General features: G+C 48.7%; 1 protein-coding gene across 1 annotated transcript in view; it reads left to right on the forward strand.

Annotated features, from left to right (window-relative positions):
- Nucleotides 1–23,866, forward strand: part of ZFHX3 (zinc finger homeobox 3) — a 153,264-nt gene that overhangs the window by 31,257 nt on the left and 98,141 nt on the right. Inside the window, exon 2 of the mRNA XM_061471762.1 lies at nt 20,248–22,994. Coding sequence (XP_061327746.1) covers nt 20,294–22,994 — 2,701 coding nt within the window. The 5' untranslated portion in view covers nt 20,248–20,293. The remainder of the gene's footprint in view (nt 1–20,247; nt 22,995–23,866) is intronic.

Consider the following 23,866-nt stretch of genomic DNA (forward strand, 5'->3'; position numbering starts at 1 on the left):
CTGAAGTTAACTGATGTGTTTACCCAGCAGAAGTGGAACTGTTCAGTGTACTGGTGTTATTCTGAGGTGTGTGGAAAGGATGGTTTTGAGGTTCTTCCAAGTTTTCAGGTTTTGTCTGTGCCTAAATTTCATTACTTTGCCTACTTTTCATTATGTTTTCTGGAGTCTCCTGGAAAACAAAGCCTTTGGGTACTCCTGAGACCAAGGAGCTCGAATGGGTGGGTAGTTTAGGTGTAGTTACGCAAATCCTTGGTAGAAGCTTTTGAGTCCATTGTAAGGCTGCGTTTCTACCAGCAAGCTGCAGCAGGGGCCAGTTGTTCCTCTAAGCCCGTGATAAATCCCATAGTGCAGTCTGGTTTGGGTTCACTCCATTGTACCTCTCCATCTTCTGAACAGCAGAAGGCCTGTCCCTGGAGCACACAGAGCCATACGTGTTCCTTAATTTAGTGGTAGTCACGTTTTGAGGCTAAAGTAAGTTGCTGGTTTTGAGGTAGGCATGAATCATGTTGGCTAGTGAGGAATCTGATGAATAACCCAATTGTGTGTTACAGGGTTGAGGGTGTCTGTGTCCCTGAGGTGCCACTGTGCTCCTGGTTTCCATTTGGTCTCCCTGAAGAAAGGTAGGCTTTTCCTGGGCCTGGACTGTTTCTAGTTTTGAAATGCTGATACTCAGCTGAGAAGGTAGTTGAACCTGAAGTCGTTGGGGGTTACTTACCAGCTAAGGGTTGTGGACCTGCTGGACTCACACACATAGGCTGGATCTGACCCTAGAAACCAGAAGTGCATGATCATAACTGTGCATCCCCCAGTGCCAGGGCTGGATGGAAGGAGCCCTGGGGCGTCTGCAGGTGTGGGCAGAGCGCTGCTCCTTCCCAGCCTCCTGTGCCGCTTGGAAAGCTTTGCCCAGAGGTGGGACATGGGCAGCACACTGGGACGCTGCCTCATCCCACCGCCCTCCTGCTTCCCGGTGCTCATAGGGCAGCAGAATGAAAGCTGATTTGCAAGGTAAGAATGGGATAGTGCATTTTGGACTTAAAAGTGAGATTTTTCTTTTCTCCATACTTTAGTAATCTGAATGAGACTTTAAAGAAGTAGTAAATGAGTCTAAGGAAGAACAGAAACTGAAATGAAATAGGTGTTTATAATAAAACACTTGACGGAACACAAATTGTAGTAAAGCAGACGTGCTTGTTTTGGTGATCTCCCAGAAATGCTGGTGAAGATGGCTGGAAAGCAACAGGAGGTCAGGACCAAGAGTATCTTCACCCCAAGGATTTCTTTAGGCACATTCTGCATGTGCAGGGCAGTGTGAGGAGCTGGAGCAGGTGAGAAGCTCGCCTGTGTGGCTGGCGGGTGGTGGGTTTGCTCTGACAGTGTTTCCTGCTTTTACTTTTAGCTTTGTTTTAATTTTTCATTACTACTTCTCTAAAATTTTGTTGCATTTAGGGTCTGTGATCTCTGGTAAACAGGGTCACTGGATGGCTGTCTCACTGTATGTTGTGGTGCCTTCTGCCTTGCATCTTTCTGAGGTGGTTATTGAGCAGTGTCCTTGTGTCTGGACCTCCTTCGTCCTTTAAAGCTGCTGCTATTCCTTGTGTTCCTTGCCATGCAGACATGCCAGCTCCTGACTTGCACCATATCTCATTTCTGCTAGAAGCTCACAAAGCCAGCAGTGCTTGATATGTAGCCTGAGCTGTGGCTGTGACGGGTCATTCTGCCAACTGCAGCTTATGATTAAAAAGAAAATCAGTCACTGTCATCTTGGACCCCAGCACCAGTGATTTGACAGTCTACAATGCATCAGCTTCTTCCTCATCAGAGGATCTTAGACTCAGGACTGCCCCAAGGGTTGTCCTCTGACTCAGGCTGCTACTAGAAAGCTCATCTTACGGCTAGCGCAGACAGCCACAGGATTTTCCTGCCTCAAGGGGCTGCAGTGAGACCCAGGGGATACTCTATTCCAGTTCTTGGTCAGATCTTCAGGGTGTTGGTGTGTAGCAAACCAGAGGGTAGGCACTGCAATTACTGCTGTGAGCACACCTAGGAAGTACCCTTGTGGCCTTGATCCTCCAGGGAATTTGGAGCCATCAGCTTTCAGGCAGGACTACAACTGCCTGCCGTGGCCTTGAGCCTCACTATTCAACTGCAGGACAGTGGCTGCAGCTGAGATCATCCCTCCCTTTTAGAAAAGGGAACTGGTTTGCAACTCCACTCTCAGAGCATCAAACTCTGCATCTCGTGTGACCACTGCAAAGAGTAGCCATCCTGCAGTTGCCAGAGGTCTGCTGCCAGAGGTGCTCATTGCTTCTCGCCGTATCTTAAGGATAATGTGTGCCTCAGTGCAAAATACTGATAAGCTGATTTGTTTTCCAGAGCTGTAGTCCTTGGAAAAAATGCAGTCATGCAGGGTTAGTTTTCATCTTCCTTCTCATTCCCCACTTTGTGGTGTGTTAAAATTGGATTTTAATTGAATAGCTTGTTCCCAGATGTATCTTTTAATGCTAGCATTTGCTGTTGCTACCAGAGATATTTTAAATAGGATGGAGAGTCATCCATAGGATTATCCAAGGCAATGTGTCACCCACATCAGGAAATGATTTAGGCAACAGAGTAAAGGAAATGTTATTTATAAAATATCTTTAACTTGTCACATCCCTTAAAGTGTCAGGGGCAAGGAGAAGATTTGGTTGAGGTCTGAGGAGACTGGGTATTAATGAGTACATAGGTGCAGATTGCAGAGGGCCCAGGAAAGGGTCTTGCTTGCATCATCTGTGGCAAGTGATGAACTGCATAGTCTACCAAATGCAACTGTCATGGGTTGGACAGGTTTAAAGGATTTGATTGCTGGGTTTATGTCCCCTTGGAGCTGAAAGATCGAATGAAGGCTGCCTGGGCTCCAGCTGCCTTCTGCTATGGTTTGACTCATGGTATCACTGAAAGGGAAGGACCAGAATCAAACTGAAGATGAGAGGAAGGACATTTAGTATCAGCTGATGGTCAGAAACTCCCCCATGTCTGTATGCTGGGGGGAGGTAAGTAGAGGACAAATGGGGTTTGACCTTCCGAGAGACATGGTTACCAAGCTGCCAGTGTATTGCTGTTACTGGAGCACATGTGTGAGAGGGAAAAGCTCAGCTGAGAGAAGAACATTGCCCAGCATGTTTTGTGCTGGAGACGGGTTCAAATTCAGCTTTTTCTTCCTCTCTCTGGGGACCAGTGGTAGGACACAAAGAAATGGTATGAAGCTGAGTCAGGGAACTGCCGGTTGGACATTAGGAAGAGATTCTTCACTGAAACAGACTCTCCAGGAAAGTGGTTACAGCACGAAGCCTATCAGAGTTCAAGGAGCATCTGGATGGCACTCTTAGTCATATGGTTTAGCAAGGACCAGGGAGTTGGATGCTGTCCTGCGTTCAGCAGTAGCAGTCATTTTTCTACTTAGTAGCTGGTGCAGTGCTGTGTTTTTGACTTCGAGCCTGGGAACAACGCTGATAACACCTGTGTTTTTAGTTGTTGCTAAGTAATCTTTACTCTGACCAAGGACTCTCTGAGTCTCTTTGATGCACAGGTGGCCAGGCTGGATGATTCCTTTAGGTCTTGCTTCCTGAAGGTATGCCCTTATCCTCATTTCCCACCGCAGTTAAAACCTTGCCTGCAAGCACGTGGCAGGGTGCCTGCTGCTTCTCCCTGCCTGGCAGGGGAGGCATGGGAGAGTGAGTTTGTAAATTAGAGACTTGGTAAATTGGTTCATTCTTTGTCTGACTTGCAAAGCTGGTACCTCTGCCTTGCAGTAAAACAGAGGGGAGAACGGGGCAGAGGAAGGACCTGCAGAAGGGTGACACAGGCTGAGTGATGAGATGAAGCTTCCTAGGTGAGTTTTCTTGGCAGCCTCTCTGCATTAGGGATTTGGACCTGCTTGGCTTCAGGACAAGAAATATTGCTGAATGTTCCTGGGCTTCCACCAGTCTTTTTGAGGTCTTTGCTGAATATCATTCTCTTGGTGGTTGCTTTAAGAGATACTTCTTTTGCTGTAAAAGCAGTGTTTTAAGTGTTTTCGGTGGCAGAAGTCTGTGAGATCAGAGACATTCCTGTATTGGACAGTTAACCTGTAGATTTACTGCTGGGATTTAGTTCAAAAGGCGAGCCAGGCCTTTTGTGTTGCCTTGCGTGGATACCTGTGCTTGCTCCTGCAGTCACCACGGTGGTCCTGACAGTGGCACATAGCACAGGCAGGTCTTGTGCACAGACCACATCGTCTTGTCAGAGGGAAAGCCAGTCAGCTGGATGGATCACAATCCCCACCAAGAATAGAATAAATCCCTGCATCTGTGAGGCTCTTCTGTGAGTTGTCTTCCATGTACGTGTGGAGGAGGCTGCAGTCAGATCTCATCACAGGAGATGGTTTCATTTCATAGCTTAGTGCTGTTCTTTGTCTGAGCAGCTTCTCGCATGGAAAAGTCAAAAGAAACTTGGCTGAGAAGCTTTCGTTGTTCCTTGTGCCCAGGCAGCCTGACCGAGCCCTCACCTGCTGGAGAGCAGCCCCATGTTGCTGGGGTTGGGAGCCAGCACTGCCACCCCTGGGGCTCTTGGAGCAAGTCCCAGCCTCTGTCTGTTCCAGTCTCCTCTCACTCTGCCATGCACCTTCCCTTGCCTAGAGCTAAAATAAGCTGCCAAGAATTAATTGTTTTGTGTCCTTTTCTCCCCCTTGTTGCGTTGTGGTCTGATTGGTATCTGGGCTCATTGGGCACTGGAAGCATTTGCTTTCCTTTCTCCAGAGGTAGATGTTGGAGAGCGGAATAAATGCTTGAACACAGTGTGAGGGGATGAGCTGAGCCAGGTAGCAATCCTCCTGTTGGCTGCTTCCTCAGCTCCATGGTGTGGTTGGTCTCAGGGAGAAACGCTGATGCTTGGCATAGCTGGGGCATACTTACCTGCCAGGCTGCAGTGGATGGAGTAAATGCGATCAGGCTACAGAGTATTTTAGTCTTAGTGTCCTTCATTCATTTGGGGCAGTGAGAGCAGGGTGTGGGTATCTTCACTGCGTTGCAAGTGATGGATAGAAAAGATGCTGTTCCTCAGTATAGATGCCCCACTGCACAGGTGGGGAGCGCTGGGGCTGGGACCTGGGAGCTGGGGCTCAGAGTTGTCCAGGTGAGGTGTTGAGTGTGGCACCCAGGGTGATGCTGAGGGCTTGGCTCCCCCAGGCTGGTTCTGCTCCTCCACTCCAGGGCAGACGAGGGATCTGTTGCCGTTGGCCGACGTGCTACAAACTGCAGGTAATATGCCACCTTTGTAAGGTAAGTAAACTTTCCAAGTTTACAGGAGGTGTAGGCAGTGGTTAAATAAATAAATAAAGTTTATTTCACACCTACCAATGACTTTCACTGACAGGGAATATAACTCAGTGCCCAGAAAAGGGCTGTGAGGGAAGAAGGGCTGGTCACTGTGAAGTGTGAGGAAGAAGGGAGATGCAAAGGGGAGCAAGAGGAACCAAGTGTTTTACAGGATTACAAATTCGAGTGGAAATGATAAGATTAGTGTTACTTTAAGCCTTGTCATTTTGTGGACTTCAGGATTTTCAGAATGGTTCTGGAAGGCAAGTCTTGCTGTCCAAATACAGGTGGGAATTCTGATAAATGCAGTGTTCTTGGGCAGCTCCTGCTTTGAATGAGATATGGAGAAATTGAGGGGAAGAGCAAAACATGCCTCTTGGTTTCAGCAAAGTGCAGTTGTACCAGTGCAGTGAAATCTATTAATTGTGTTGGGAACTTCATTATTTCTTTACCTGTTCCTTTTGTGTGCATTAGACATTTGGACTTCATCATGTACATGAACTCCTGTAAAATCTTGGTCCCATAATCCAAGGAAAGGACTGGATTTGGGAAAGATGGGTGGGAAACATCCTGGTCACCTGTTCTTAAAGGATTCTGCCCTCTTGGGGCAGGGGTGGCGTGCTGAGGGTATGGGAAGACTGCCCGTGCCCAGGGTGCTTTGGGAGCAGTGTGATGGGGGAATATCAGCCCTGACTGACCTAGAGAAGGGGACGATAGATGTGGTTTTGATCAGTGTTGACTGACAAGTTTTAGCTTCTTTCTAGTTGAAGGTTTGACTCTGTTGATGCTGTACTGTGCAGGGATGCTGGGGAGGTGGTGGTGGCCTGTGGGACAGCCCTTTTGACAGCGTCCTTCTGACACTTCACCTCTCCATCTTAATGCTTGCTTGAAAATGGCTGAGGCCGCCTCTTGAGGCCTTTTGGTGGATGTGTCTCATTGCTGGTGTTTGAGAAATGCTTGATCAAGAGACCTTGTTTCTAGTAATTATGCCTCATATGGACCTGTTTTCTTATGCATTTAATAGGGCTCTGACTCTTCAGCTTGTCCTTGGCCTGAACTCTTGAGCAAATTAAACGATGTCGGGGGGCTTCACAAGTGAGATGGGCATTAAAACCTTTGATTTTTCTCAGGGCAATTATTGTGACCAGGTGAGGAAGAGGAGGCCATTCAGCGAGTGATGTGGGGCAGCAGCTTTAAGACCCCTTCATTAGTAATGCTGAAGTTCACTATTTCAAGTTCTTGACTTCAGTATCCCACTCATGCAGCAGGAATCCCAGGGTGACCTGAGGGCTTTGAGCAGTGCCTGAAGATACCCCTTCAAGGAAGTTCCATTTAACCAGGTGGCTTTTAGCTCAGCTGAGAAACTTGTTTCTGAAGATGAGAAAAAGATTCCCTCAGTGCACCTTCTAATTGTTCATTTAGGAGCAGAACTTTCCTCCAGCTGGGAGGGCTTAAGGCTGCCGTAGAGTGCTAATTAAAAGTAATAGTGATAATGAAAATGGGTATTTTCAAGGAAAGGAAGGGGCACCAGTATGCTTCCCCAGGCCTCTCTGCATGAGGAGGGCAGGCTGCGGGCCACAGAGGTACATTTCCAGGACAGCTGGGGAAGGGCACTGGATCCTGGGCTGCTAATTCTGCTTTAACAAACAAGGATGGTTCTTGATAAAGTGCGAGATGCAGACCAAGCTTGCATCAGTTGGACAGAGCCACCACCTTGAACTGCGTGAAGGTGGAGCTGCCTCACTCTATTGGGGCTGGGACGCCACAAGCCTGGGACCTGGAGCACTGGGGGCTGCCGCTGGCCACGGAGCAGCCCAGCAATGCTAGAGCCTCCAGGAGCTGTTATAGGAGGAAAGGTCAATAGTGCTCATAGGTGTAAGCCCTGCTTGGTCTGCAGCAGTCAGCTGAGGACTTCACAATCCTGCGTGTCCCAGTGGCTTCCAGCAGCCTGGCTTTAGCACAGCTGCAGTCACCCGGGGGCAGTGGGTTTTGCAAGGGATAAAAGGAGTGCTGGGGAAAAAGATGGCATGTCTTGGAGCTGGTTTATCCTCTTTGTTAGATGTAGTTTACTAGGCACTGGGAAGGTGCTGTTGTGATTGTGAGTCTCTCTTGATATGAGCAGAGCCTCACTCACATGGGTTACAGTCCCCAGCAGCCTTTGCTGAGGAGTCTGTTATCTACATCCACCATACTTGGCAACTGCCATTATTGTTTTGGCACTAATTACCATGTCTAGTATTAAAGGGGTTTACATGGGGAGCTTGGAGTTACTCAGGTAAGGTTAGCCTCTGTCCTAAGAGGCTTTCTGAGGTAGCTTCTGAGCACAGAGGTATTAATGACACAGAAGACAAAGACCACTTCTAATTTCATCGTTTTTTGGCTGCTGTGTTGGGTCTTCTGGTTTTGTGTTAAAAAGATTTATCTGTCTCTCCCATTGCCTGGCCTTGACTGTAAGGGGTGACATTTCCAGGCCTTAGTGAGGAAGTGGGGGTGTCTGAAGGATGGGCTGGCTTTTAGTAGTCATCTTCGGGATCATTATTTGACCTGTCCTCTTGTGTTATAGGAAACAGTCTTTCTCACTGATAGAAATATATCCTGTGCAGCTTTTCATAGGTGACCAGAGGATTTACTGCCTCATGTTTGTTCTTGTCCCTTGTCAACTTCTTAAGCTGTTCAGGTGCTGTCTGTTGTTAAAACGTTCTTCATTTCTCCCATTGTAACAACGAGTAGAACAAAACTGCTTACGACTATGAATCCTTTCCTAGAATGTTGTTCTAAAACTGGAGGGGGGAATAAATCCGAACAAGGCTTTGGGGAAGTACTTGCACCCTGTGTGCTAGGGAGAGTGGTCAGTGGTGCTCAGTTGTCATGGTCAGCCGGTCTAGAGCTGGGAATGGCTGTCACTATTGTTTTAATGGATTTTCTTGGAACAACAGCGAGTTCCTTGTCTTGGAGAGCCTGATGCACTGGTGCTTGGCACTGGCAGCTGTTGGCTCTTCTGCTCCTTCTGGCCCTGGGGAAGAGGAAGGTGGAGGCTTGACCTGCCTAAGGGTGATAGGGAGGGAGGCCACCTCCCTTGTGTATATTGTGATGGGGGGCAGCAGAGAGGCACCAAGGGAGTAGGGGGTTCATGCCAATGAGAGGCTTTAAGAGGAGGAGGAAGACCTAGAGCATTAGCCAGAGGCACCATCTGTGGTCTAACCCAGTTGAGGCCAGCCCAAAGTAAGACTGGTCTGACTGGTGTAAAGTTATTTTGCAACTCTTGGCTGTGATTTCTTAGTGAAACCCACACAGACTGTGAAAGCAGCCAGCCAGAACAGTGGAGCCTGTACCAAGTACTGCTTGCATTCTGTGGCATATGGTCCTTCAGATTAATGTGGAGATGAAGCTGTCAGAGCCTTGTCCATACTGGGAGATAATGGGACCCATACTCCATACAAAGAGCTGCTGGCAGAACTTCAGCCCATGTTAAACTCATTTTCAGCTGTCATTTGACAGCAGTGGCAATATGGAGCCCAGTTATGTTATAGTTTCCATTGCTCCTGCAGTTGGAGAAGTAATAGATGCTTTTGTCAGAGTAGACCTAATCTGACTGTTTGTGTTTTGCTTATCTTCTGAAGGCAAGGCCAGTTTATGTCTGTAACTGTTTAGTTCAAGAGAATTTTTTTTTCTCTAAGAGTGAGACTACGATAAGGGGTGTCCACACAATAGATAGTGCAGGGACTATGTCTAATAATGTGACCTTCTCCATCCAGGCAGTAGGTTGGAGGTGAAATGTGGCACACTAAGCAGGGTGTGGAGGACTCTTACCAAGGTTCAGAAAGGCTTCAGACAGAAGATCATGCTCTGGCAATTCTTATTTCTGTAAAAAGCTCAAGACAGGACTAGGAGCATCTTGCAGGCACTCTGCAATTATCATAATAAACAGTTTTATCATCTGCTTGGCAATCAATAATGTGGCTTATGCTGCTTTAGTATCTCACTGGTATTGATTACTTTAACAACTGTGCTGCGGTCAGCTTCTGTTAACCCGTGCTTCACTGATGGGACTTGTCCATCCTACTGGAGGAGGCAGAAGACTTGGGATTGCAACCCAGGCACGAGCAAAAATTAACAGGAGGATAGGTCAAACCCAGCTTTTAATCACAGAGGCTTGATGGCAGGATTTTGATCCAGGAATGTGGAGTTGAGTGAATATTCTGTGTATGTGGTATTTTAAAACAGAAGGATTGAAATGTGTGATGCTCGTATGAATTTGGGCTTGTGACAGTGTTGTGTAGTGCTCTGTCAGAAGAGGCTTCTGACCCAAGACCCCTACCCTTGAAGAAGGAAGGCTGTTCCCTCTGCAGCAAAGTGCAGTGCTTTTCCAGGGATCTGGGCTCCGAATGGGGCTGGAATGGGAGTGTGCACAGTGGATATCCCCTTGGCTACTGGTGGTTCTGCTGGGGCTACCCCAGGGCTGGGTGATGCACTGGTGCACCGGCACCTCTCTCACGTACTGTCCCGTGAGAGCAGAGGCTGTGGACATGGCATCAGGCGTATGCTGTACAGGTCCAGTGGCCCTGGGGCAGTCCAATGCTGCTGCCTCTACCTAAAGACTTTGTCTCAGCTAAGTGAACCCTTGGGGGTGTTTTGGCAGTGTTGCTTCTGCTTCCAGCAAAGCAGTCAGCAATTAAGAGCATCAGGTTAGTAGCTTGCTCCATTTTAGGAGGAAGAAATGTGACTCTAATTCAGCGTCCAGATGGGACATGAGGAAAAGATGGGACTTTTTGGGATTTGGGTGTACCTGAAGAGTTGGGTCTCATGGCTCAGTATTTCTCCTAATGGAATTTCCCATCATTTACTGCCCTGCTGATTTCTGATCAATGAAAATAAAATTGTGTTGCCTCCTGAGAGGCTCCATGTATGGCTACAGCCTCCAGCTGTGTCAGTTCCGGTAAGATAATCTCATCAGGCGTGCAAGAGGGTAATAGGAAATAAAAATAAAACCCACAATTAGCAAGAGGCCAAGCAGTGGAGTAACGCTTTCAGTGCTGGCAGTCTTGAGAAGGGTGTGAGGCAACTTCCTTCCCCTTCTCCAAAGGTGCCTGCATCCCTCACATGTGTGGGAGGCTCTTCAGATCCACCGGGCACATGCTTTGAAACCTGTATTTGTCCGAATCTCTGTCAGTCTCTCCCTTGTGAGACCGTTAAACTTGTACATGAGATGTGTTTGTTCTGAAGTGTGTTAAGGATGAGGCAGCTGATAGGGTGGTTGCATACTGTGGACTAGGAGCGCATGAACTTGAGACTTTGAGCTGTCAGGTGGCATGTAGTTATTGACTCCTCTTGATTACTGAAATCAGGAAGGTTTATTTTGACCAGGTAAAGAAAATGCTTAGACTATATCTGAAATCTCGAGCAGGGCACTGTTTTGGCAGCAGGAGTGTGAGCGAATGATCTGTTTACAGGAGCATGGGAACACTTGGATCTGCTAAAAGTCCTCCAAAAGGGGAGGTTTCCTTACCTGTTTCAGGGTTCTGGGGTTTTTAGGTCATCTTACAGTGATAAAAGAGTGACCAGTAAAATTTATACATTTATTTATATAAAATTCATACCAGAACATTAACGGCAGATCTGAGTGTACATCCCAGTGACCTTTGCAGCGGGGCTTTGCTACACCAGTGTATAATTCAGAACTAACACACCAGACAGCTGTGGAGTCTAAGTGGCAAGCAGAGTGGTTACTGAATGACCTCACGCTGCTGAGCCTGCACCCTGTGCCTGAAGCATTGGTTTTCCCCAAGGGCGGGAAGAGCGGAGCCCAGGACCATGCAGCATGTCTGTTTCCTAACAAGGACTGGATCTGAGCCCTGGCAGAGGGGATTTGCATGACTTAGATTCCAACTCTTACCCTCTGCTTGGCCCTTGCCACTAGTCTGGAACACAGATGTTGTTTGGGTAGATCAGTAGAGGGAAAGAGCATTGGCAGGGCTTCTCCCCTAGGCATGTGAGTCTGCACATGCAGAGCATTGCTCAGGGGGAGCAGTTTACCAGCAGAGTGTTCACTTTTTATGCTGGGCCTCCTCAGGGTGCCTCTGTGTCCTCTTAAGCTACGTCTCAGGGCTGGTTGAAGCCCGGCGGTGGTGGTTTGTAAGAGTTGGCTCTCAGAGGAGCAGTGCAAATGCCTCAAGTGTTTCTGAGTGGGAGAGGCTGCTCCGTGTGTCGAGTAGCTGGAAGATGGGAGGTGGATGAACCATCAGCAGAGCCTCAGAAGCCAGCTGGAATCCCTCGCTTTCAGGAGTCGCTGCTGTGGTTCGCATCCTGTAGTCTTGCTATAAATGCTGCAATTTCTTCTTGGATTTAGGAACAGTGCTCTGGCAATTTAAATACCATCTTGGATTTGTTTATATGTGTCTTTCTGGTGTTTGAAAACTCAGAACAACTCAGATATTTCTCCCATAACAAGCATATCTGTGAGTTAACTGGGTGTAGGTGTTGCCTAGTGCAAAGTCTTTTGGATGTAACTGCCCTTTGTAGTAGGAACCCGGTCACCCAAATGGAGCTGTGGCAACTTTTAATGGTACAAGCTAGTGGATAGGCTTCTAGGGTGAAAATGAGGGAGAGTGCAAGCTTCAGACTGTGGCAAAAGAGGGGAACGGTGAGGCAAAGAGCACTAAGGTATGGGAGGTTAGGGGGACCGTGGAGTGCATGTGACAGAGTGAGGCAGTTTGTCGTCCACAGCTCTTCAGTTAGTGTTGGAGTTATGTCAACAACAGTGCACTGAAAATGTGAACCAGATGCAAACGTAGTTATTTATGCGGCAGCATAGGCTGGAAACTGTATGTGACAAGAAGTGTTGGGGTTTTAAGAGCAAAAGGGTGAATTGCGCAACTCATGGAATGTGTGGTGTTTTGAAGCAAACCAGTGTGGAAAAGAAAATCTGAAACTTCTGTGGTGCTCTACATAAGAGGGGAGGTTCACGCAGGACCTGAAAACAAGCTCTGTGTCCTGGGTGTGTGTAAATGCCATGTCACTTATGAACTAAGCAAGTGTTTTACTCTGTTTTGTAAAGAGATGTGTCCTAAGCTAGTTTACCTCTGCTACAAAATACTTTCAGTGCAAGCGTGTCTCTGGAGGAATAAAGGCTCTTTTCCCCAGCTGCTCACTTCAACCCCTCTGGCACTCCTCTGGATTACTCTGCTCTCAATGGCAGTGGGTTGATGATTATATAAATATTTGTGTGTGTAGTACAGTAGCTGACTCAAAAGGATCATCAAACGTGGAATAATAGTTCATAACAAAATATTTTCTGAAAAGCTGCCTGAATATCATATTACTCTCTCAATTTTAGCTGGTGTGAGGGACAGAGGAAAAAATGTGGGTAATGTGGTAGGTTCACCTTTTCAAGGAGACCCTTTCTCTCTGAGTTTCATGCAAAGTGCTTGAGCCCTACAGCTTTCAATCCTGTTTTGTTCAGCATTTCCTTTGCTTCCTGCTGCTTGAAAAGCTGTTTATGCTAATGATCCTGTGAAGATCTGAGGCGCTGGCTGTGCCTGTGCGTGTGAGCCTGTGTGTCAGGGAGTGCTTGCCTTTTCTGTCCTGTAAGGAGAGTGTGCAGTGCAGTGCTTGTTTGTGCTGTCAGCATGCCAGCTCTGGAGCACTGCCGGCTGCCAAAGGCAGGCCCTCCATGTGGTTATCTTCCTGCTGGGAGAAGACCAACCTGTGCTTTTGAGGTGCCTGATGGATCTTTCCTTTTTGTAGACCACTGTGTACTGCCTCATTGTCTTTTGGGACCTTGTGACCTTCAAGAACCATCCCTTGGAAGAGAAAACAGACCATGTTCACTGGGGCTTCTGCAGAGGTGTGTGAATTCACCAAAAGGGCTGTCAAGCACTGGAACAGGCTGCCCAGGGAAGTGGTAGAGCCACCATCCCTGGAGGTATTTGAAAAATGTGTAGATGTAGCACTTAGGGACAGGGTTTAGTGGTGGACATGGTAACATTAGGTTAATGGTTGGACTGTATGACCATAAGGGTCTTTTCCAACCTAAACAATTCTATGATTCTGTGAATTCTTGGCTTTGCCAGTGTAGCAGAACAGTTTGCAAGGACTGGCAGTGCCAGGACTCTTATCATGGGTGTTGGACCCTATGGGTCGGTGTTGGTTGGATCCCTCTTGGCTTGCTAATTCCACTCTTGGTGCACTGGTGTTGGATGTGGCCATGTGTCTTGCTGGAAACAACATTCTGGCACTGAGCAGCAGTTACAGAGAAACTCTAGAAGTGAAAACTAAGCTTGGCTTTTGATTGGTAAAGCCTAACCGCAGAAGAGGAAGAAGGCTGGATGTGCAGGATTTGGCAAGATGGATACCTCGTTACGAACACTCAGCAAACTCCATTTGTTGATGAGGCAACTCCACTGAGATAAGTGTGTGCCAAAACACAACTTGGGTCTTGCTTGGAAAGGTGCAAGATGTAACTTGCTATGTGAAAGTGGGAAATTAGTTAATAAGTTCTTCTTTAAAATGTTGAACTTGGCAAATGATACCAGTATTTGCAAGGGTGTTTTTGTTAGGAATTCCATAAGAGGAATCCCAAGGCACCGATACTGTAAAATATTGATAGAAAGCCCCACTTAGAAAAAGTTCTTCAAGCTGTGCATCCACATGCACTATTATGGTTAGATTTTGGCTCATTAAGTACCTTTCAACCTACTATTTCAAGTCCTTTTGCAGAATCCTGTATGTTTCCCTTAGGCTGGCAGGTATTCTTACTACTTTCTGGCACCTTAATGAATGGGAGACAGCTGAAAGCTGTATCTTCTGTTTAAGGTAGAAGATAAAAGAATTTTATGAAACTGGGAATTGAAACTATTACTGTATTGCTCCCAAGCTTGAATATCCAGCCCTTGTTGCTTAGGAAATTTGAAAAGATCTTTCTGTTCTGGGAAGTGACTTTCCACATATTTGTGCGCTAACAGCTGCTGTATAAATCTCATAAAGTGACAACACGCTCATGCAACCTTATTTTACCCTCTTATGTGACCATCCTGCTTACTAAGTGAGGCAGTGTGTGAATATGTAATTAAAGACAGTATCATAATGCATATGCATAAGGGAGCAAAATTAAAGTTGCTTTGGCAACATACATTCTGTTCTCCCTTAATTTTTGAATTCTTGATCCTAGGTAATGACTTTTATCAGGTCTCTCCATATGCAGTTTCTAAGTGGTACAAGGGTGCTTTGTAGCATGCCAGGTGCAGGGAAGTGACACAGAAAGCTTTGATGCTGCAGGTTTGTTGTGTCACAGCTCCAGACGGACATGGTAATTGCCTTGCTTCTCCATCCTGGACTTCCTGCTCTCAGGAGCTTTGAACATACCTGGCCCTAGGGATCATGGGGTTTACTGGGCTGCTTGGTCACCTTTGATACTTCCATCCCTAGTCTTTAGACTGGAACAAGTGTCATCAAATGCCATTCCTGAGACAGGAGCTTCTTGGCTGATGTGAACATCAGCACTTGCCAGGCTCTGTGCTTCTGAGGTCATTGTAAAGCACTGAGCTGTGTGCATAAGGAGGCTGTGCACAGGGCATCTAAACCCACTTTTAGTTCTTTGCTGTCTTCGTCCTCTTGCTGCTGTCCCTTCCTGCTTCCCCGTGAATCACCAGTATCTGTGCTGGAGCTACTCTGAGGTTGTCTCGCAGCCTGTATTTATGCTATTGATTTGTAGAGCATCTGTTGGCACAACAGGTAGGTGTGTATTTACAAAGTTTAGAGATCGATGCGCAGTTCTCTCCAACAGGAACCGCTTAGGTTGAGTTTCTGACTGGGAGCATTTGCGAGATCTGCTCCTTCTGTGGAGCCATGGTAAACGTGTGAGTGCTGGCTGGAGCTGAGCCTCTGCTGCCTGCCAGGGTGCTCTGAAGGAGCAGACCCTGCTCATTACAGGGTTGAGCACTTCTCTCCACTGTGCAGCTGTGGGAATAGGCAGAGGGAGGGCTGCCTCTCTGGGTATCTTCCAGGGTAATGGCCATAGATGTAATGCATCTGCTTGTATCTTTTCCCTGTCCTCAGCACCCTTTCTTTTTTCATGGTGCCATGTGGGTCATTAGCTGAGGGAACAGTTTCTCACTGTCTCTTTCTCCTTTTGTTTTTCTCCTTCCTCATTGCTTCCAGTCTTGGTTTACTGCCAAACAGCCTCTTGTGAAAGGGCCGCGTAATTAACCCTGTGCTAATTAACAATTTAAAATAACACAGCACGGCTGTTCATATTTAATTCTCGGGAAGCCTGGGCAGCAGCAGGAGCCCTCCCTCCACCGCCCACACCACATCACTGGGGGGAGCAGCCTGGTACGGTGGGCCCAGGGTCCCCAGGAGCCCCCAGCCTGCTGGGACTGAGGGTGTTGCTTCAGCACCAGCTGCTGCTTGGTGGTGGAAGCGCTGCTGTAAGATGACATGTCTGTCTCTGCGAAGATGGGGCAGGGAGGGGGGAGATGGGGGAGTCGACTCCACTTGTGTTCTGGACAGAGCGTGGCTGCACACCACTAGCTGTGGTAAGTGGAAACTCTTTGATGAAAGCGTGGGGGCATACAGTGCTTTCATTTGCGCTGGCCCATCCAGAGGTAGCTCGGCTCTGGACCACTGTGGCTGTTGCTCTCTCCCCTGCGGTGTTGAAAGTCCTCCAGCCAGGACCCAAATCTGCTTGGAGGGACTGCAAGATGCAGTGATGCTGTAGAGGAGTAGGGGCTTGGGTGGGCTGTGTGCCAGTGGTATGGTGAGCACAGTGCTGGGAGCAGCACTGGGATGTGAGGCCAGAGAAGGGATTGAGGAGAGCCTTTTCCCACTGGTGGGAACACAGGGAGTCTCCAGCACTCAGGCTGTTCTCTCTGTAACTGGAGTTCATTGATTTTACGGGAAACCATGTTTACAGACAGAGTGCTGATCGACCTGACAAGTTGACTTCTGCCTCCTTAAGTAAGAACTACCTTTTCTTATTGACTGTCTGATAAACAGAGCAGAGAGGGCTGGGGGTGGGGAGTGGGTGGGAGGTGTGGATCATCGGTCTGTCCTCGCAAGAACCCCCTGTCCCATGAGGGTCGATGAGGCGTGGTCTCGGATAGAGGAAGATACAGGGCCCATAATAGTGGACTAATAACTACATTGTACTCCTGCTTGGAGTCTGGTTTGCTTTAGCACAGGAATTGCTCTTTTCAGTTTAAAGGGACAATATGTGCAGTTCCGGTGCAAATAGGAGCAAGTATTCCTGTTCCTCTTCCTCATGAGCATAGTTTTGCAGGAGTAGCTCTTGTTAATAGACTGAGCAGGCAGGAAAAGCTTGAATTTGTCTAGGGGCTTAGCCTGTGTCCAGGGGCTCTGGCTGGCCATGTTTTGGCTGTGTTTTTTTTCCCCTGTTCTGTAAGGGCTCCTCTGTGACAAGGAAAGGGGGAGGAGAGAAAGATTCCTTTGGAGTAGCACCTCCTGAACTGGTTAACATGGAGTGAGTTGAGGGGAGAGAGGATAAAGCAACCCAAGGTAGAAAAGCCCACCAATTAATTCGTCAGTGCTCACAGATCTGCCTAGTCTGGCCTGGCCGGGAGAAGGGATTGGCTTTCTTGTCAATAAACAAGTCCCCAGTGCAGCATCAAAGCTGCAGTCCTTTATCAATCGCGGCCTCCTCTTCCCGCATGTTCCTGTAACTTACCAAGCATTTATTACATTGATTTTACAATCAGTCTGTTAACCCTCCCACCCCATCAGCCCCAGTCACCCTTTTGGCCCAACTGTGAGTCGAGCATCTTCCTGCCATTCAAGAGTTCTTGATGATGGAGACACTCAGATTCGTGTCATATCTCACCTAGCTGTATTTTCTGGGGTGCTGCCTGAACACTTTCTGCCTAAAAGCATCTGTGGGGTGCTCTTGTTCCGCATTGCATTTTGAGGTCTGCAGAGGTATTTCCAAAACTTTACTTGGCAGAAGTATGGGGTTTAGAGAGTTTCTTATTTTACTCTTTTTTTTTTTTTTCCACCCAATATGAACTTGCTTTAGTTTAATTTGGATTGCAGTTGTCACTGCAAAAAGTAACAGTGAGCTTGATAGAGTACGTCATGTTGTGGGAGGCTGAATATGCAGCATTAACACAGAAGGATCTGGGATCAGTCTAAAGAAAACACACAGCTAAGGACAAATGTTCAGTGGGAGAGAGCTGGTGAAGTAAGAGCTGCCACAGTGCTGTGCTGAAGTGTTTTAGCTAAGGTAAGCAAAACAGGCTGATGAAGAAGGCTAAGCCCGTTGGCAACAGGGTTATGGTACTCTTCGTTCTTGTTCCACTCAGTGCACCAGGTTATTTTTATTGCAACTCAAAATCACTGTTTATTCCCAGTGCAACCACAAAGACAGCTGTGTATGGCATAGAATTCAAGGAAAGTGGGGGCTGGAAATGCAGTAAGGTAATAGTGTGTGTGAATGCTTTGGATTATTACATCATTGCATCTCCATGTCCTTCTATCAGAATCCTCACTGCGCTCACTTTGGGAAATGTTAACTTCCACCTTCACGAGCAGTTGTAAATACTTTTTCTCAAGCTTCACCAGCAGTAAAACAGGAAAAAAATGGACACATGAAGGCAAATCAGAAAAAATATAGATGCCTTCATGTGATACGAAAACAGGAAAAAAAGAACATTGAATGTTGCTCCATTTTCTTTTGCTTGAATTAACTTGGGCAATTCATTCAGTGCTGCTGTGGCATGTTACCTACTTTGCACCTTCTCTGGCAAATCTTCAGTTCTCTTTGTATTTTTTCTGGTGTTTCCCAGATATTTATGTACCAGTTGTGTGTTTGTACAGCAGTAACTGTGTGCAGCATGCACTGGGCAGGCAGACACACAGGGAAAGGTCGCTTGTCTTACAGCACACTGCTCTGCTGGAGATCGCAGGGGTCTTCCATGCCACATGGGCTGAAATCAAGCTGGGGAGCACTGGAAGCACTTTCAAACTACAATTATAATATTTGACTTTTAGGTAGTAGCGTAGATTGCCAAGACGCTGATAGTCTGTGGTGCGAGAGCCCAGGGGTGGCAGCAGGCAGCTAATGTGGCTGGAGGCATCGAAGGCAGATCCCTGAAGCCCCGAGGTGCCAGCTGGTCCCTACACAAGTCTCAGAAGGGAGTGAGAGGGTCCCCACTAATAGTCCAGTCTAGTCAGAGCTCCAGCACTGCGCCCCGCTTGGTGTATCTCATGAGCAGAAGCAGCAGCTACTTGGAGAATGCTCAGGTAAGAGCAACTTTGAAGAAGAGGTAGTCAATGAGAGAGATTTCAAGAAAGACTTAGAAAGAATTTATAAACTTTAAATGTATTACTTAAAATCCAGTCAGTCAGTTCAAGAGCAGCTGCATATTGTTAAATTAAAACCCTCCCTGCCCCGCAAACCCTTACACTGAGTATCAGCAAAAACCTTCCCCATACATATTCAGTTTGGGAATAGTCTGATGAGCGAAGTAGTACTTGTGCTCAGTTGTAAAGATAAGTATTGTGGAAGATTTCCTGTGTGGCATTGATGACCACAGATCTGGAGCGTGACTCTTCTGTGTGATGAAGTTGGCCTGTGCTTGCACAGTTGTTCCTTGGTTGTTTTCTATGGATCCTTTGCATCTGTATACGTGAGGAAATCTGTGGACCATAGGTTAAAAATCACTTTTACAGGTGAGGTAATAGTGCTTTAATTTTTGCTGGTGTTCCCTCCTGTGTGGCTTGTGCAGGAGGTCTCTATAGAAAGCCGACTATAGAAATGCTTCTTTGCAGACAGGGTTGTGGTAGGGTTGCAACTGAACTGGCAATCCCCTGCTTATTTGTGGTCTACTTTACAATGGTCCAGCTCTTAACAGTAGCAGTCCCTAATCTCTTAGGTCTGTAACCTCTAGAAAGGCACATCCTGCCTGGCTCTGTCAGGATTGCAGTGCCAGAGACGCTGACAGGGTGCAGCAAAAGGGGTAGAAATGGTTGAGAAACACCTATGTTGGCCATGTTCAGCAGCCCCTGCTTGCTGGCTGCTCGTGCTCTGGCTGAGTTCCCCAGCTCTCATTGTATTTGGTGGAACAGAAGTAGTAGGAAGGGTGTCCTCACTTCTCCTCTAGGACCTGAATCAGCTGTGTGTCTCATCTGGGGGTGAGAGGAAGCCTCTGTCTGTGTACGGAGGCTGTGCCCTGTAGCATCTTCAGGAGCTTCCTGGAGCATGGTGGGCTGCCTGCTTTCCTATCCCCGGGATGGACCCTTGTCAGATCTGGAATTTCCTGTTTGGTTTCTCTCCTGATGTGTCTCTGTTTAAACTCTGTCCAGAACACAGCAATTAAATCTCCTGTGCATGCCAAATGCTGCTGCTATGAAATCTCTGTGAGTTGCTCTGGGTCCTGTGGTCTGCCATGGAGGTGCCCGTGTGGTAGCTCTGTTTTTGTCTTCTCCGAACTGGTCAGAGAAGAAATCACCCAAAAATAAAGTAACAGCAGCTGGCTTAGCGAGTCACAGAGTACCATTCTCACAACATTTTTAAGCTCCAGCACCATTCTGTTGTAGTGTCTTAACTTTATTCTTGTCAAAAGCTTTTCTGCTACATTTTTGTTTTCTGAAGATCTAAGACTTTGGGTGCGGCAGTGCAGGTCCTACACTTCCCTGGTTCAGGAAAGGTTTCGGGGAGGTTTTCACCACCTCCCAGGTCCCTTTGTCTTGCCTTTTGTGTTCCTCCTTCCATTGTGTTTCCATTGCTCATTTCCAGCAGTGCATTATTGCCCATTCCTGGAGACCATCATAGGGCACCAGCTCTCTCAGTCTCCTGTTTGGTCCTCAAGAGCAGGGTTGGTGGTCCTTGTGGTGGGGAAGTCTTCATGGGAACTGTCTGTCCTCCCTGACTCACCTGCCTTTCCCCTTCTCTCCCCACCTACAGGTCCGAACTGTACCGGGTGCAATGAGCGCTCCGAGCCGGCCCTGCCATGGAAGGCTGTGACTCACCTGTCATCCCTGGGAAGGACAATGGGTGCGGCATCCCTCAGCACCAGCAATGGACTGATCTCAACAGTGCCCACCTCCCTGATGCAGCCAGCAGCATGGAGCAGCCTGCAGCAGAGACCCGCGGCCCCCTGGACAGCCTGAGGGTCCCTTTCCCAGAGCACGTCCCCGAGAGCAGCGCCGCGGCTGGCCCTGGCGCCGAGCCCACCGGCAAGGAGGTGAGCTGCGGGCAGTGCGGCGCCTCCTTCGCTGGCCTGCAGAGCTACATGGAGCACCGTTGCGCCGGCGCCCGCCCGGCCCCGCCGCTGCGCGGGGAGAGCGGGAGCGAGAGTAGTGAAGACGGGGAGGAGGAGAGTGATGTGGAGAACCTGGCCGGCGAGATCGTGTACCAGCCTGACGGCTCAGCCTACATCGTGGAGAGCCTCAGCCAGCTGGTGCAGAGTGGCGGCGCCTGTGGCAGCGGGGCTCTCTCCTCGCTGCTCCCAAACTCTCTGCCCAAGCAGGGAGAGCCCTCCGCCACCGCTCCCGTCTACCCACAGATCATCAACACCTTCCACATAGCCTCATCCTTCGGGAGGTGGTTTGAGGGTTCAGACCAGGCCTTCCCGAATACCTCAGCCCTGGCGGGCATCAGCCCCGTCCTGCACAGCTTCCGCGTCTTTGATGTGCGACACAAAAGCAACAAGGATTACCTGAACAGCGACGGTTCTGCCAAAAGCTCTTGCGTATCCAAAGATGTTCCCAACAATGTGGACCTGTCCAAATTCGATGGCTTTGTGCTCTACGGGAAGAGGAAGCCCATCCTGATGTGTTTCTTGTGCAAGCTGTCCTTTGGGTATGTCCGCTCGTTCGTGACCCACGCAGTGCACGACCACCGAATGACTCTGAGTGAGGAGGAGCGGAAAATTCTTAGCAATAAGAACATCTCCGCTATCATCCAAGGGATAGGCAAAGACAAGGAACCCCTTGTCAGCTTTCTGGAACCAAAAAACAAAACCTTTCAGCACCCTCTCGTGTCTGCAGCTAACCTCATAGGCCCTGGACACAGTTTTTATGGTAAATTCAGTGGCATTTGCATGGAGGGCGAGCAGGCCCTTCAGGCCGGGGCGGCCAGTGGAGCAGAGCCACCGCCAGCGGGCGTCCTGGCCCCCGGTGCACTCCTCAACCTGGGAGGGCTGACCAGCTCGGCTCTGAAGACTCCTATTACCTCAGTCCCCCTGGGACCGCTGGCCTCCAGTCCCACCAAACCCTCAGAGGGGAAGGACCTTGGGGTGGCAGAGGGGGAGAAGCAAGAGGGGGGCGAGCAGGACAGCCTCTCGGAAAAGGCAGAGCCAGTTGAGGAGGTGGAGGAGGAAGAAGAGGAAGATGTGGAAGAGGAGGAGGAGGAAGAGGAAGAGGAGGAAGAGGAAGAAGACGAGGATGATGAGGGTTGCAAAGGACTGTTTCCGAGTGAGTTGGAGGATGAGCTGGAGGAGCGGCCCCAGGAGGATGCTGGGGCTGTGGCAGGTGGCAGTAGCAGCAGCAAAAAGGACCTTGCTCTCTCAAACCAAAGCATTTCTAACTCTCCCTTAATGCCTAATGTGCTTCAGACCCTGTCGCGGAGCACAGCTTCTACTAGTTCTAATTCTGCTTCTTCCTTTGTCTTTGATGGTGCAAGCAGGAGGAATCACTTAAGCTTTAACAATGAGGGTGGTGGAGCCAGCGTGGCAGAGGGCAGCAGGAGGCTGGACTTTATCGATGAAAGTGCCAATAAAGACAATGCCACAGCACCAGAACCAAATGAGAGTGCGGAGGGCGAGGACGGGAGCTACATCTCCCATCACCAGCATGCTGGCCCCCTCTGTGAGCTTGGGAGTGGGGAGTGCCCTTCGGGGAGCGGCGTGGAGTGCCCAAAGTGCGACACGGTCCTGGGCTCCTCACGGTCACTGGGTGGCCACATGACTATGATGCATTCTCGCAACTCATGTAAGACACTCAAGTGTCCCAAGTGCAATTGGCACTACAAGTACCAGCAGACGCTTGAGGCGCACATGAAGGAGAAACATCCCGAGCCGGGTGGCTCTTGTGTGTACTGCAAAAGTGGGCAGCCACACCCACGGCTGGCACGGGGTGAGAGCTACACCTGTGGTTACAAGCCCTTCCGCTGCGAGGTCTGTAACTACTCCACTACTACCAAAGGCAACCTCAGTATTCATATGCAGTCCGACAAGCATCTCAACAACATGCAGAACCTGCAGAACGGAGGGGGAGAGCAAGTCTTCAGCCACACTGCCGGGGCAGCGGCAGCGGCAGCAGCAGCCGCAGCGGCTGCAGCAGCCAACATTGGTAGCACATGTGGGGCCCCCTCTCCCACCAAACCAAAAACCAAACCGACATGGCGGTGCGAGGTGTGCGACTATGAGACCAACGTAGCTAGAAACCTCCGTATTCACATGACCAGTGAGAAGCACATGCACAACATGATGCTGCTTCAGCAAAACATGTCCCAAATCCAACACAACCGGCACCTGGGCCTCGGCAGCCTGCCATCACCTGCAGAGGCCGAGCTCTACCAGTACTACCTGGCACAGAACATGAACCTTCCCAACTTGAAGATGGACAGCACTTCCTCAGATGCACAGTTCATGATGGGTGGATTCCAGCTCGATCCCACCAATCCCATGGCAACGATGGCTCCATCTCTAGGTGAGGCTGAAGGGTTTTCCACCGTGTCCATGTTGGGGGTGGGGGAGATTGTGTTTGCATTCCAGGAAAGCCCTCATGCACAGACTGGGCACTGTGTACCGCATCCCTTCGTCCTGTCATTGTGGCCCCCTGTGCGATGCAGCTGCCATTGTGGTGAGTTGCCTTTATGTGGTGGCTGAGGATGGAGGCTGCACAGTGGAGACCTCTCCATTCCCCACACACCAGTTTTACTTATCCTGTGAAAATAGTTACTTTCTGGTACATTTTCTAAGAGTTTTAGTAGGGAGCTAATTAAACAGTAGGTATGGGTTATTGCTGACGTGCATAAAATGTTCCTTCTCATTGTGGAAAAGCATCCTTACTAACTACAGTGTTTCCTGATGATTTTTCCTTGGTTTGGCAAGGGGTGTGAGTAGTTTGGCAGGTGACCTTGTGAGAGGGTCTGATCTGAGGCTGGTGCTCTCAGAGCTAGATGTTGAGTTGTTTTCTTATGTGCTGTGTGTCCTGTAGAAGAAAAGGAAAGCAGGTTTTGAGAGTTGTGATGAATTTGGTGGAAGGGGTGTTGTTCCAGTGCTGAAGAAACTGAGCTGAAATGGTTCTTCTGATGCCAGCATGAGATACAGGAGGCTTGGCCAGATGGGTATTATTAAACTGGTGAGGAATTGCTAGAGAGATTATTTCTCTCATCAGATCACGAAAGCACTTAAAAATGAGCTGCCCAATGCATTTTTCCTGATAACAAGCATTCACTGTGTTCTGCGCTTGGCAGCGGGGGGGGGGGGGGGCACGCCACATCCACACCCACACACTGTAGACCAGGAATTAGACTGGGAGTGGCAATAGAGGGTCATGGCCTGTTTGGTTCCTTCCCC

This window comes from Pezoporus flaviventris, unplaced genomic scaffold (assembly GCF_033815535.1).
Source record: "Pezoporus flaviventris isolate CSIRO_AGI_PZ_B2104156 unplaced genomic scaffold, CSIRO_AGI_Pfla_v1 ptg000067l, whole genome shotgun sequence".
Taxonomy (NCBI): Eukaryota; Metazoa; Chordata; class Aves; order Psittaciformes; family Psittacidae; genus Pezoporus; species Pezoporus flaviventris.